The sequence below is a fragment of the Molothrus ater genome, chromosome 3, assembly GCF_012460135.2.
Source record: "Molothrus ater isolate BHLD 08-10-18 breed brown headed cowbird chromosome 3, BPBGC_Mater_1.1, whole genome shotgun sequence".
NCBI classification, from domain to species: domain Eukaryota; kingdom Metazoa; phylum Chordata; class Aves; order Passeriformes; family Icteridae; genus Molothrus; species Molothrus ater.
This window is the reverse complement of record NC_050480.2, coordinates 21246253-21260437: the sequence shown is the minus strand read 5'-3', so window position 1 is coordinate 21260437 and position 14185 is coordinate 21246253. Positions and strand designations below refer to the sequence as shown.

The following is a 14185-nucleotide window of genomic DNA, read 5'->3' as shown; positions in this document are numbered from 1 at the left end:
TAAACAAGTGTCAAACATTTCTGTAAGAAAGGAGACTGTAAAGTAGGGAGGAGTATTTATTTATTTTGCATAAGAGCAGGAGCTTTACTAGTTTAAGAAAAGTTTTAAAACTTACCTTGTTTTTTCTTATATGTATTCTTTCCCCCTCTTTTTTTTTTTAACTGGTTGATTCTTATCCCTTGCAGAACATAGAACAAGAAAAGAATACTCCTTATAAATTAAGAGTGCCTGTTGAAAACTCAGCTCTGAAAAACAGTCTTAAAATAATCCCCATTGAGAAAATGGCTGCAGGAGATGCCTTTGTGTGTGAAAATGAAACTGAGACTGTGGAAGCAAGATTAATGGAAGATGACACTGAGAAAATTTCTGGAGAACATGAGTGTAGAAATATGTCAGGAAAAATAACCAGCCCCTCAGACCATGCCAGTGCATTGTCATTTTCCACTAATGGGGTTTTGAGTGCTGGCTATTTCTGTGAAAATCAAAATACCACTGAAATACTTCAGGAAGAGGCAAAACAACAGACTGATGAAAATTTGAAGCTGATCTATGAGATAGAAAAAGAGCAAAGCCATGTAGGTTTGAAAATAAGAGTTGAGCAATCAAACTTGGAAATGAACTTCCAGGAGGCACAAATAATTTCAAATAGCTCAGCTTTTGCAGGACTGGAGGAAGCTACTGTAGCTGTTAAGGAAGAAAACTGTGGCATAAATGAAAAACACAGATCCAGTTCTGTCAATAAGCAGGAATTATCTCTTCATGTAGTTTCATCAGAAAAAGAACCTGAGAACCTAAAGTCTGAGTTGGAGATAAGTAAAGTTGGATTGCCTAATGCAGCAGACATGTTTGAAGATGTAGAAATGACCAAGAGAGCTGGTCAGGAACAATTTCTTGCAGCTGAAAATGGGCGGGGGAGTCCAAAATCTGAGCAAGTTAATAATGACAACCATGCCTTGTTCATAGAGCCTGACATTGAAATGCTCCAGGCAAAATGTCAGCAATTAGAAAGGGAGAGGGAAGTTAATCTGAAAACTATTTCTAGCTTTCAAGAGCACCTTGTTTCAGTCACAGCTGAGAGAAACTATATTGGCCAAGAACTGAGTATTTTGTCTGAAAGCAAAAAAGAGCTGGATCAGAAGTACCAAAATCTACAAGAGAAATTAAAACAATTAGAGTTAACTAAAATGGATTCTACTGAATTCATTAGAAGGTTAGAGCATGAAGTGAGGACACAAGCAAATCTGCTTGAGGCTGCAAAATCTGATGCAAATCAATTATCCAATGAAAAAGACAGTCTTCTTCAGAAGCTGCAAAGTTTAGAAAATGATGCTGTATGTTTCACCATAGAAAAAGAAAAACTCCAGAATGAAGCAGCAGATTCAAAGAAAGAAAAAGAGCTGATTGCAAGAGAGTTGGGAACGATGCAGCATAAATTAGGTTCATCAGAAATGGAAAATTCAAAGCTTTCCAAATCTTTGGAAGGCTTGTTAATGGAAAAAGGAGAACTTGCCGCAAGACTCAGCGCAGCACAAAAAGAAGCAGACCAATTGAGATGTGGAATTGAGAAGCTGAAAGTAAAAATTGAGTCTGATGAGAAGAAAAAACGTCACATTGCTGAAAAGCTGAGAGACAATGAACGGAAAGCTGACTCTCTTCAAGATAAAATAGAGAGGCTTGAAAGGGAATTGGAGATGTCAGAGAAAAATCTAGAAGATACAGTTATTGAATTGGAGACTGCCAAAGCAGAGGCAGAAATATTAGCAACAGAGATGGAAGAGATGACTGAAAAGCTGAAATGTTCCAACTTACAAATTGATGTCCTCACCTCACAAAAAGAGTGTTTGGCTAAAGATTTAAAAGAAATGCAAGAAAGATTCCATGAACTAGAGTCTTCAAATTTGACTACAGCAAAGCAGTTGGAAGAAAAGGAGGAAGAAAAGATACAAATCAAACATGAGCTTGAAAATACTTTGGCATTGCTGAGATCTGAGCTCAAAGATAAGAGTGAGAAGTTAGAGTTTTCATGCAAAGAGGAAGCAGATGCTAGAGCAAAAGAACAAGTCCTGGTTGATCAGGTGGCTCATCTTGAGCAAGATAAAATAATGCTGTTACAGCAATGTCAGGAAATGAAAAATGAAAACATCAAATTGGATCAAGCAAGAGAAGCACTTTTTCAAGAATTGGTGGATTGTAAACAAAAGCTCAATGAAAAGGTGCAGGAAAATGGTGCTCTTGAAAAGCAGGTGAAAGAAACAGAAGCACTGCCTTTGCAGCTGACTCACATGCAGCATGAACTTAAATGCTGCCACCAGGAAAAAGAGAGGCTGCAGAACTTGATTGCTGAGTTGAAGTTGAAGGAGCGATGTTTTTCTGATGGTGAAACCTCTCCGGATATCCTGGATGTTCTAAAAATGTCTTACAAGGACCTTGAGAAGGAACTGGAATCTACACTTTGTGAAAAGAACACTCTATGTAAAAAGGTAATATAATTTCCATTAGGGCAGAGTTCCCTTTGTAGGAGGAAGGATAAAGTGTCCTCTGGGTTTACTACTTCCTTAATAAATTAAATCCTAAAATAATTTTAACCTCAAACTTTTTTGCAGGAAACATCCTATTTTAAAATTACATTTTCCATACAATCATAAATTTTCATTGAAATTACAGAGCTGGAAAGCAGGGCATTGTTTTGCATAGGATGACTGAGAAGGTAACTTGAAAGTAGAGGTTTAGGCAATCAAATAATGCAGGATAGTTTCCTCTTTCCTGTGGAAGAAAAGGAGGAAGAACAAATTGGTATTGGGTGACTGAGTTTTCATATCAATAAGTACTTTGGAATAAATACTTCGGAAGCTCCAAAGAAAGTGAAATAACAATAGTGCACTTGCCATGTGAAAACATCATTACCCTGTTGTGACTCTTGTTTAAAACTTGACCAACTATGGGAATAAAATAATCCATCTTAAGAACTGCTTGTTACATGTAAGTACATTCTTTGGCAGTCATGACACATGTATTAAAAATAATTCTGGAAAATTTTATTTCAGGTAAATGAACTGGCTGAAAGTCGAACTGAGCTGCAAGTCAAGCTAAATAATACTGAACAGAAGATTGCCAAATTACAGGAAGAAAGAAATAAGCTTGCTGAAGAAATTCAATGTGTTCAAGAACATTCAGAAAAGAACAAAGTAAGTTATTCCATCTGCGTGATTTCTGTGTTCAAAGCAGATGCTCAAGTACAGTACCTGTGTGGAGGCTGGTCAAGGGGATCTGTGATAATGTACAGTATTAGAGGTTATTGCTTCCAAATTTCAAAAAATCCAATGTTCTCTTCTGAGAGAAAATGATTACTTTGTAGTTTTTCCCCCTCCTCCTTCCATCCAAACTATGTTTTCTTAGCATAAAGTCCACTGCTGGTCATCTAGACATTTTTCAGTGTTGAGAAATTCTCTACTACAGGCTTTCAATCACCAGACTGAGGAGGGCAGATAAATATTCAGCATTTCTCAAAACTACTTTCAGTGTTTCAATTGTGCTAATTTAACTCAGGATATAGTCAAGGAAGAAACAGTTTTTGGAGCCTTTGTTTATAACTTGTTTGCATTTAATTCTTAGAGGCTATTTTATCATCTAGAAAACTTTAGGTTTTATTTGTGAAAAATATTATGTCTTTAAACCAGTTTATGTGGTCGTCTAACCTACTAACTATTTTAAAAACTCTATAACCAGGGGCTTGTTTCTATTGTGGCATGGAGGATTTTGAGTAGGTTGGGAAAAGAACAGATATTTCTGCAACTTTTAGAAATCCTAAATGGAAATACAGGCCAGCTGTCAAAAAGTAGTTATAACAATGGGTGAAAATGCTTAGAAAGTTTTTTCATCTTAAAGAGGGTGCAGAAGTGACCCTTAACCTCTCAAGTCATTCTCAGAGGGAGCAACATTTGGAGAGGTTAAACTTTGATTTTGGCAGTGCTGCTTGATTTAATGCTGTTAGCAAACTTGTACTTGTTTTCTTTTAAGTGAACCTTCCTTTGCCTCCTGTCCTACCTTTTGTGTTCTTTTCTTTGATTATAGTGTGTTCAGCCACTGTTGAATATTTTTTCTTACCAAGTTGTTTTGGAAAATTCAAAGATGCTTCAGATTTAAACAGTTTTATGGGTCAACTCTTTCTCCATTGAGATAACTCCAAATACCAAAAAATGTACTATTACTATTTACAGATACAGCTGCATCTCACAACTTCAGAAAAAAATGAACTGGCCAGGTGTTTGGAGATGGTCCAGAATCAACTACAAGAAAAAGAAAGTGAAATTAAAAGAGAGATATCAGAATATCAAGACAGACTACTTCAAGCAGAGAAAGAGCATCAGGATGCTCTGACAGAAGCAAACCGAAGGGTGAGTCAGAAAATAGGAAGAGTAGTGCTGTGAGTTTTTAATTGAGTTCTATGTATTTTAGAAAATTTTGCTGATCCTATTGCAAAAGAATTTGTCTTTGCTAACAATATTTCCAAAACCTACATATACTTACCTTGGAGCTTAGTATGTGTTAACTTTTTTCCGTATGACAAGCTCTAAAACGTTAATTTATCTCACAACTCAGTAAGCATTTAATCTATATAAAAATTCACTAGGACTATAACCTTGAAAAGGGGAAAGCAACAGTATGTTTAATCCAGGAAATGGTTGTTTCAGTAGGAAGAGGGAAGAAAGTTCAACCAGTTCAGGATATAAGGACAAATTTGTTGGAAATACATTTGTCAGATGTGCTATATGCCAAGAGCCATCAACTTAACTGTAGAAATGTCTGTGAGCTTGAGGCCAGCTGAACACAGGCAAATAACTTACTATAATTGTTTCTTAGTAGTTTTCATTCTTATTAATATAAAGTAGATGTAAAAGCAAGTTATAGTAAAATATAAGGGTTTTCTTCTGACAGTTTTCTTAGAGGCAAGATTCTAGTATTGAAAATACATACTTGAGACAAATTACCCTTTTAATGTTCAACTCCTTAAAACATAATTATTAAATTTGCTGTGGAATTCCTGTGGGTTTGTGATATGCTGTTAGGTACATCTTTAAAATGAAACTCTGTGTCCTTTTTGCTATCATAGTAATTAGGCACATTTTCTTTCTTTAGAATGAAGTAGAAATTGAGGCCTGTCATGAGAAGATTAGTTCACTGGAGCACTTTATCAGCTCGCAAAAACTGGAAATTGAGCATTTGAAGTCAAATAAAGAACAGCTCAATAATTCCCTTAAAGAAGCTAATCAGTCCTTAGGAGAACTCCTAAAAACTAAGGTAAGAAAAACCCTTAAGTATGACCAATTGCATGAGATTCCAGACACTGTGTAGTGAAATAAACATAGGATTGGGAACCAGTGCTCCAGAACTGTGGCTTGACTTTGGTACAGCCTTTCTTTCACTAAAGAGAACATAGAGCCTGGAGAAAACATAGTTACTATTGATGTGCATTAGAAAAATTCTGTTCTGTGTGCCATGACTGAGATCACCTAGAACTGGTTTCTGTGACCTAAACACAGCAGACCGTTGACTACAGTGAGCATTGTAGATGAGCTAAAATGTGGTTAGAATTCACTCAGAGAGACTTTGCAGTGCCTCTATTTTGTGTTTGTGAATTACTTTGATGGAAAAATGTACCATGGTCTATCTCTATGCACTAGTCTTGATAGATTGCTCTTGATTCAGCTTTTTCAGTTCCATTTTATATAGAATTCTCATTACAGGTCTTAACTAGTGTAATTCTCTTACAGAATTGTCCTCAGGGATGCTGGAATATGAGCTCCACATACTGTGAGCTACCGATAACTGGGAACAGCTCTTCATGTTCTTGGTTTGCTATTTAGTAGCACAGATGAAGCTTCACTGTACATATACTGTACTTCTGTACCAATAATCCTATCCCTGCATTTTTCTTGTTTTCTGGGTGGTTTCGGTCTATTTTGGTGCTGCTTCTGTCTGTGATTGATTTCTGGCTCCAGCTTTGTACTCCCACTTCAGGAATTACTGTCTCCATAAACACACTCTTGAAGAAACAGTCAGTTCAATTTACATGCAAGTAAACACTGAATTACAAAATGCTCATCTTGCTCAACAGTTCTTTCTTCTTAGGGCTCTCATCTGTGGTGTTAATTTGGTTAATAAGAGCAGTCCAAGGATAAAGTCCTGTGGATGTGTGCCAGTAAACAGTACCCATGGTAGTGTCAGTGTAGCGGAGAAGGCTTCTGGCTGTGCTCACTGTGTGATATTTGCACACAGGTTGGTACCAGATCAATGGGATGGTAAAAGGTTCAGGTTGGACATTGTGAAGAATTTCTGTCCTTTAGAAAACAGTGTAAAGTATTGGAAGGGGCTGCTGAGGGAAGTGGTGGAGTTGGCACCCTTGAGAGGGTTGAAGGAACAGCTCAAGGTAGCCCTTAGTGCTATGAATTAGTTAATGTGGTGATGCTTGGTTAAAGGTTGGACTCGATGATCTTGGAGGCCTTTTCCAACTTCAGTGATTCTGTTACTCTGTTTGATATTATAATGTTTAAAAGGAGGAATTATGTTTCTGGTGAAATAACTGAATTTCTTATTTTTAGGCTGATAATAGTAACATTATAATTCAGCTGAAGAAGGAAAATGAATATGCCCACAGTAAAGTGCAGATGTGGATGAAATCCTGCAAGCAGCTGGAACAGGAAAAGGAAAAGTTGCAGAAACAACTAGCTGAACATGATGAGCTGCTTAAGAAGGAAAATCTGGCTATGGCGAAGCATAATAAAGAAGGTAACTGAATCTAGATTGTCTTAATGCTTTCATAGTGGTGCATTAATCTGTAAAACTTTCTTGTTCCCTAAAATGTCCACTTGCATATGCAGCTCTAGTACAGAGCATTATTCTTAACTAGGATAAAAAGTTACGAGTGCAAATGTCAGACATTTTTAAAATCTAGCTAATCTTTTTCCTCGTAAAAGTGTTGTTTCTTTTCTCGGAAACAAAACTAGGTTCTGAATAAATCTATTAAATCTTACATTTTTGGTGTAAGTGACTTGAGGAAGAAAAGGGATGTTTTTCTTATGAAGTCGTGTGTGAGTTCTTTTATCATTTTCCAGCAAGCTTTTCCCTCTGATTCTCATGCTCTGTTCTTAATGTTTTAGTTCACCTCATGAGATGCACTGTATTATAAATGATACTTAAAGCAAGTTAAGGGTGCAAATGGAGTGTTCAGAAATTACAAAATGAGAAGGAAAATATTTCCCCATGCATTGCTCAAGGATTTTTTTCACAATTTGTGTATTTGTGCTCAATTTAACAGGGACATTATTATGTCTATCATACTACTAAATTTGTTTCACAGTCTTTTTTTTTATAGTTGCAGTGTTACAAAACATGTGTAATTAAAAGATTCGTGACCGTTGCATTATGAATTCTTACATATGCATATTTTATTATGTCAGTTATATGAATAATCATGTTTTTCTTTGAAAAGATGCTGATGATAATGCCATTACAGAAGAAATTAAGTTAAAATTGGAAGAATTGCAGGAATCTACAGAAGTGAAGACCAGAGAAGCAAATGAGAATTTGGAGAAATACTGCTCTCTTATTGTTAAATATCATAAACTAGAGGAAGAAAATGAGATGCTAAAAACACAAGTCAGTTTGTTGAGTACTCAGCTGAAACAGCGAGCGAGTGATGCTGTCAGCACTCCTTTGCTGAATTCAGAGAAGCCATTAACACAAAAGAGCAAACACTCTGTCAAAGACAGGTCAGATGAAGGTACCACTAAGCTTTCAAGTAAAAGGCAGAGATGTGAAGACAGCAGGAAAGACAATGGAGAACCAAGATCTCCTGCTCCAGTGACTTCATTGAAAAAGAAAAGGAAGTGTGATATCTCTCAAAATCTGCAGGGTCCAGACAATACTGACTGTGAGCTGGATGGGCTTCCAGAAATAGTGCAAAAAGGTATTTATGTCTTGTAAAGGCAAATGTTCTCTGAGCACAGCAGGTGTGCTTTTCTCTTTTGTTTTGTTGAATGGCTTTCACTCTGAGTTGGTGACTACGCAAACATTTTTGGTGATCGTGATGGAAGGTGAAAGGAGTCAATGAGATGTGGCAGTTGGTGCCAAGTTAGCTTGTGGAGCACTGGTGTTAGACCAGCAGAATACATTTTTGGTGGATTAATAATTCCCATTCTGCTAAGAGTTAAGTGATCCTGGCAGTCTCCTGTGCTCCCATCACCTCACTCACAGGTGTAGTGTGCAGTGAGGCAAGTGAAGACCAGAAACTGGGAAGGAGTGGTGTCTGGAGGGAAGCCCATGTGTGTTCCCCAAGTGTTTGCTTATTTGTAGGCTTTTATTTCTTTCAATACCAGTAATTAAAGTGTGTTAATTTGCAAAACATTAAATCGACTAAAATTCCCTGAGTTGAAACTGACTTGCCCATAGCAGTAAGACATTAATCTTCATGAGAAGATTAATTAATTAACTCTCATCTTCATGAGAGTTCTCTTTGTCTGCTGCGAATGCCATGAAATTAGGCAGCCTGGTACTCCATATAAGGGTTCACTGCAGCAGAGGGTAACTGAGAAGATGCACAATTCAGGGCTTGAAAAATATCTTCTAAGTTCAACTACCTATTAAGTTGCTCTTTATAATTAATGTAATTGCCATCATTAAAGGACAAACCATAAGGATACTGAATAGCCTCAACTTTGGCGGTCACTCGCAGAAGTCAGGATTTCTAAAGCTAAACATTATTTGCATTTCACTTCTTACTATATCTTCTAAAAGTAGCCCTGTTCTGAGGACATACGTGCCAGTTCATGTTTGACTTTTAGGCTAGATAGAGAGATAATAAACAGTCTATACATAAATAGTTCTACACAGAGAAAAGTGTTAAAAATCAAGAGCATCATATCATGGTATCGTGATACCATGGTTTTCAGTTTGAAATTGCTCTCCATATAATAATGTACTTATAAAGAAAAAGATGAAACACTTGTTTGATTTTTTTTTTATTTTTCTATAGAATTGCTCTTGTAATTCAATGGTTCCTCTGTGATATACAAGTTTTGCATTTGAATTTTGGAATATGCAAGATCTATTCAGCAATCTCTTTGTTCCATTTTCTCCAATGGAACAGATGATTTATTTGAATCAGCTATCTTATTCCTATTGTGAAAAAAGAAATCCATTTGAGGAAGTGTGATTGCTTTAGGTTTTTATAGAAGCTGTTTATTTTTCAGGGTTTGCTGACATCCCCAGGGGCAAGGTCAGCCCTTACATTTTACGCAGAACAACGCTGCACCTCAGATCCAGTCCCCATCTGGCTTCCTCAAGTGAGAGGAGGCCTTTGCCTGCACAGGACTCACAGAAGTGCAGACCAGACCATCTTGGTGAGCGCTGCTCTTTGACACCTGGTGGCAGCAAACCACAAAAGGTAACTTGGAAAAATTTTATCTGGGTATGAAAGTCATCGGGAAGACTTAATGCATTCACTAAACATATTCATCTTGCCAAGTGAATTTGAGGACATACCATTCTTTATGTTCCTCAAAAATAGAGTGAAGATCATAAATACTGAATGACTGAAACATGACATAGGTCTTACCATAATATCAATGTGCAAATTGTTCATGTGCTGTTATTTGTGAGCTCATAGGAACAGCCAGTGGGAAATGTAAATTCAATACAGGTATGTTTTCAATTTCTTATAATGGATATTAAAGAGCAGATATTCCTTATACTGTAACTTCTTAGGTTGCAGAGAAAGTAACCAGCAAAAAGACTAACCTTTAGGAGTTTGAGCTTGAAGTTTTCTGCAAACAGCTCTTCTTGGAATTTCTAGAATAACTACAGATACATTATTAAATGTAGGGAGGCTATTAAATGTGTCACTAGGGAGCATTTGGATTATAAAGAGTGGGTTGTGTTGGAAGGGACATTAAAGATCAGCTAATTCAAACCTCCCTGCCACAGACAGGGACACCTTCCACTAGACCAGCTTGGTCATGCTTACCAGATTTTGATGTTATCAAAACAAATAAATATTACACAGTTATTTTTTGAAAGTGGACTGTTACTAAAAAAAAGGTTAGTAACTGAAGTTTACATTAGCTTTGTGTTTTACACATTGCTGAATGTTTCACAGTATATCAGAGCAATGTGTTCTTTCTAAGATGATGTAAATACTTTGCAGATTATAGAAAATTGTTCCAACTTTAGGACAGAAATGAACCTTTTATTGTCCAAAACTTCCTCCAGAGTTTGTAACCATGTTATCTCAAGTTGAGCAATAAAAGAATAGTTATTGATAGCCTTTGTATGAGGGCTACACAGAAATATGTCAGTAGATAAAAATCCTTCCAGTTTGCCAGGTTACACAAAAGTATTTTCTTGACAATCAGCAGAATCTTGCACCATAGTGCTTTGGGGTTTTTTTTGGTTGTTTTTTTTTTTTGTTTTGTTTTTTTTTTTTTTTTTTTTTTTTTTTTGTTTGTCCAGTTATTTTGTATTAGCACATAAAGTATGTTGGCAAGATACCAAAAGTAAGTAAAGGCAAATGCCACATAGTTTAGTGGATGTATAGCTTTTGAGGCCAGAAAGCACCATGGGGAAGACAAATCAGATCAGACCCATAATGTTTTGGAGCTACAGCAATAGAAAATTGGTGTTTTGCAGTGAGAGTGAATCCACTGAATTTGTGTATGTTGTTTCAAGGGATAATTACCCCACTTGCCAAGAGTTGCTGCTTCTTACAGGCATTGCCCGGAGGTCTGTGTTTTATTACTGTTTCATTAAGTGATGCCAATAAATTTTATTTATACTCCTGTCTGTTTCCCTATAAACTTAGAAACAAATGGTGTTCCTTGTAAAGAATCTGAGTAGTGCAAAACAGAGAGGAAGCCTCAGTCACAGAAAGTTGTGTAGTAATCACCTGCCAGCATGGTATAAGCTTGTTGTAGACTCTTGCTGACCATAGTCAGGGTTATAGCAAGAAACAATTAATCAATAATAATATTTTCTCATTTAACTGAAGGAGGGATTTCCCAAACATTCCTCCTCTTTGTCTAAACTTGTATTGTCTAGGTCCAAGGACAGGCTACTCCTCACCTTCAACTAGATCGCAGTTATTAAAATTCCAGTGTTGGTTTTGTTCCCCCCAAGTGTAAATACGCAAAAGTCATCAGTTCCAGGAATTTGTGCCCTCCTCTCAGACACTGCTGAATGTGTATTGGTTTTATTTCAAGATGATGTACATTAGGGATTTCTGGAGGAATTGCTCATATTGTTTCATCATTTGTTGAAACCATTAAAAGGTGTTGTTTCATGCTTTATATTAATACAGTAAATGGTGTGTCTTGTTTTAAAAGTGAAGTAAACCTTGTTTCCTTCTCTTTGACAGATACTTGCATCTACTTTATTTCAAATACCTACTTTCAAACTGTTGCAAATTTCTCAAGGTGCTTAAAAAGTGCCTGTCATGTTCATATGCAAATTTATTCACTTTTCTGTGTGAATTTAATGTAGAATTTAAATTGAGTGCTTTGACTGCACATCGGTCAAAATGTGAAAGCAGTGGTTTCTGCCCAGATGTCAGCAAAAAAGTGACACCTGTGCTTTACATTTGCAGAATATGTAGAGAAAAAATTAAATACAGCTCTTGGTACACACTACCAGGTACTTTAGTAAACAGCTTAATAGTACTGTCTGTTCCTTGTGTAGCTTTTTCTGCTACTGGAAAATAGCTTGCCAGCAGTGTAGCAGATATTTCATCTCATACCACAACAAAACAAGAGTTATCAAGCCTCACTGTATTGTGTATTCAGAGTGATAAATGCCTTAAAAATATGTTTTTCTGCTTCCAAAAAGCTATGTCTTTTGCAAATTCCCAATATTTAGTCTTTTGCAGCAAGTCTTTCAACCCAAGGCAGAAAGCTAATATGGTTTTCCGTTACCAGTAAAACAAGGATGTTTTTGTTTGCATTACAGGAAAATGATGAGCAGCGGTCCCAAGCTTTTCCACCAATGAATTCTACATCAAGGTCACCGCTTTGCCTGCAGAAACAATCCCCAAAACCTCTCTCTGATAATACTAGGGAGAGTCACACAATGCACAAAGCAAAAAATTCCCTAAATGAACAAGGATTATCTGAGCAAGATGAGCAAAAAGAAAATTGTAAGGTGCAGTAAATCTGAGTTAGTCACTACTCAGAATAACTGGTGATCAAAACCAGTTTGTAAATAAGTATCAGAACTATCTGGAGGGTACCATTTTCTCTTCTCCAATGAATAACGATATATGGGTTCTGCAGAGCTTCTTTGTGAATATTTACTAATACCAATAGTCACACAAGATTTTGAAATAATAGTGAACAGATATAACTGATCTTTTTATAGAATCACAGAATCAATTAGGTTGGAAAAGACCTTTGAGGTCATTGAGTCTAACCTATGGCCTAACATCACTTTGTCAGCCAGACCATGGCACTGAGTGTCACATCCAGTCTTTTCTTAAACACCTCCAGGAGTGGTGACTCCATCACCTCCCTGGGCAGCCCATTCCAATTCCCAATCACTCTTTCTGTGAAGAACTTGTTCCTAATGGCCAGCCCAAATCTCCCCTGGTGCAGCTTGAGTCTGTGTGTCCTCTTGTCCTATTGCTGGTTAACTGAGAGAAGAGACCAACCCCCACCTGGCTACAACCTCCTTTTAGATGTAATTGCAAAATTTTCTGTAAATACTTCTTTATAAAGCTGTTAAAAAAATTAAAACATAGAAAAAGTGGCTGCATTTTGCCATGTAGTTAATTGTCATTTTTATTGTGTACTAATGGTTGATTTACAAATGGAAAATAAACTTACTAAAGTATCTAAAAATACTATTTTCCAGTAAAAATGTGGCAAACGCTATTGGATGATTCAAAATGAAACAATGACTTATTTTCTAAGTGCAACACTAAAATATAGAACCAGATGGCAACTGCATCCAGTTTACAAGCCTAGCTAGTGTTCTGTCTCTTGGTATCCCTTCTTCCTGATGGAATAATACTGTGAAAATAGGGGTGAGACATGATTCAAACAAAGCCAAAGAGGACTGCCTGTTTCCCTGAAACAAAGCATCCGACAATGTACTTCCCTAGCTGAAGGTTGTATGTTGATCTGCACATCTGCCACCTGGCCCTTGGCCAGCCAGTAAACCTCAGCAAGATGGGGGTGAGCACTTTGTACCTGGCCAGAAAGGACCCTATCACAACAATTTGTTCTTGTTCTACCAGCAGGGGCTGGCTGCTGCTCTGCTGCAGGTTAGTCTTCACTTTGACAGTGCTTAGCCTCAAATCTGTCTCTATGAAAATCATTGAAGAGCTGTACCTGATGTAAGAGAATGGATGTGTTGGGAAACATTCAGGTGTCAAGAAATAGGTTACCTCCTTTTCATTCCGGAAAGGTCTTTGAGATATCAAAATACAGTGACTTTTCTGGAAATAGCATATAAGATTCTGGTATCATCAATACAAGAGAAATAACTCCATACAGTTCATGACAGTGCACTTGAATTTAGAATGATTCATTACAAAAATGTTCACCCCGGCTTGTGGATTTCAAAGGTCTAACTGGGCTTGCTCAGCAGCACAGACCAATTTAACACTATAGAAAAAGGTGACATCAACAACATCAGTCATTATCCAACTAAGCAGAAATTACTTGCTGATAATTCAGGTATTAGGGAAATCAAGCTCCTGTACATGAGCAGTGGTGCCCTAAAGCTCCAAGATACGCAGCAGAGAGGCATTTTCACATTGTTGTTGTTACTGTGTCAGAAAGATGTTGTTTCTTCTTTCAACAAAAGTATGTAATAATGTTTTCTACACCTTGAAAGAAATTCCTTAAACCAAGAGACAATATTTAGGTTTCAAGCTGAACTTTCAATATATAATTGATACCTTCTACTTCATGGTTAGTTTCACCCTCAAAGCAGAGTTCTCTCTTTTACATATACATACACAATATTATTCTGCCTTTCTTACAATACTGTCTGTTAGAATACAGTCAGTTTAGTAGAACAAATTATCTACTCATCAGTCTAACTAAAACATCTTTAAAGAAATTCAACATTTGTATCAAATATGTGTAACAGAATCAGGCAAATGAAAATATTTTTCATTATTCAAAAGATCAAAATC

The 14185-nt window shown here is 36.7% G+C and overlaps 1 protein-coding gene across 1 annotated transcript in view; it reads left to right on the top strand.

Moving 5' to 3' along the window:
• CENPF (centromere protein F) overlaps positions 1–12792 on the top strand; it is a 35214-nt gene extending 22422 nt beyond the window's left edge. Inside the window, exons 13-20 of the mRNA XM_054514330.1 lie at positions 186–2480; positions 3045–3185; positions 4218–4394; positions 5137–5298; positions 6600–6786; positions 7490–7966; positions 9249–9442; positions 11995–12792. Coding sequence (XP_054370305.1) covers positions 186–2480; positions 3045–3185; positions 4218–4394; positions 5137–5298; positions 6600–6786; positions 7490–7966; positions 9249–9442; positions 11995–12195 — 3834 coding nt within the window. The 3' untranslated portion in view covers positions 12196–12792. The remainder of the gene's footprint in view (positions 1–185; positions 2481–3044; positions 3186–4217; positions 4395–5136; positions 5299–6599; positions 6787–7489; positions 7967–9248; positions 9443–11994) is intronic.
• The last annotated feature ends 1393 nt before the right edge of the window (positions 12793–14185 follow it).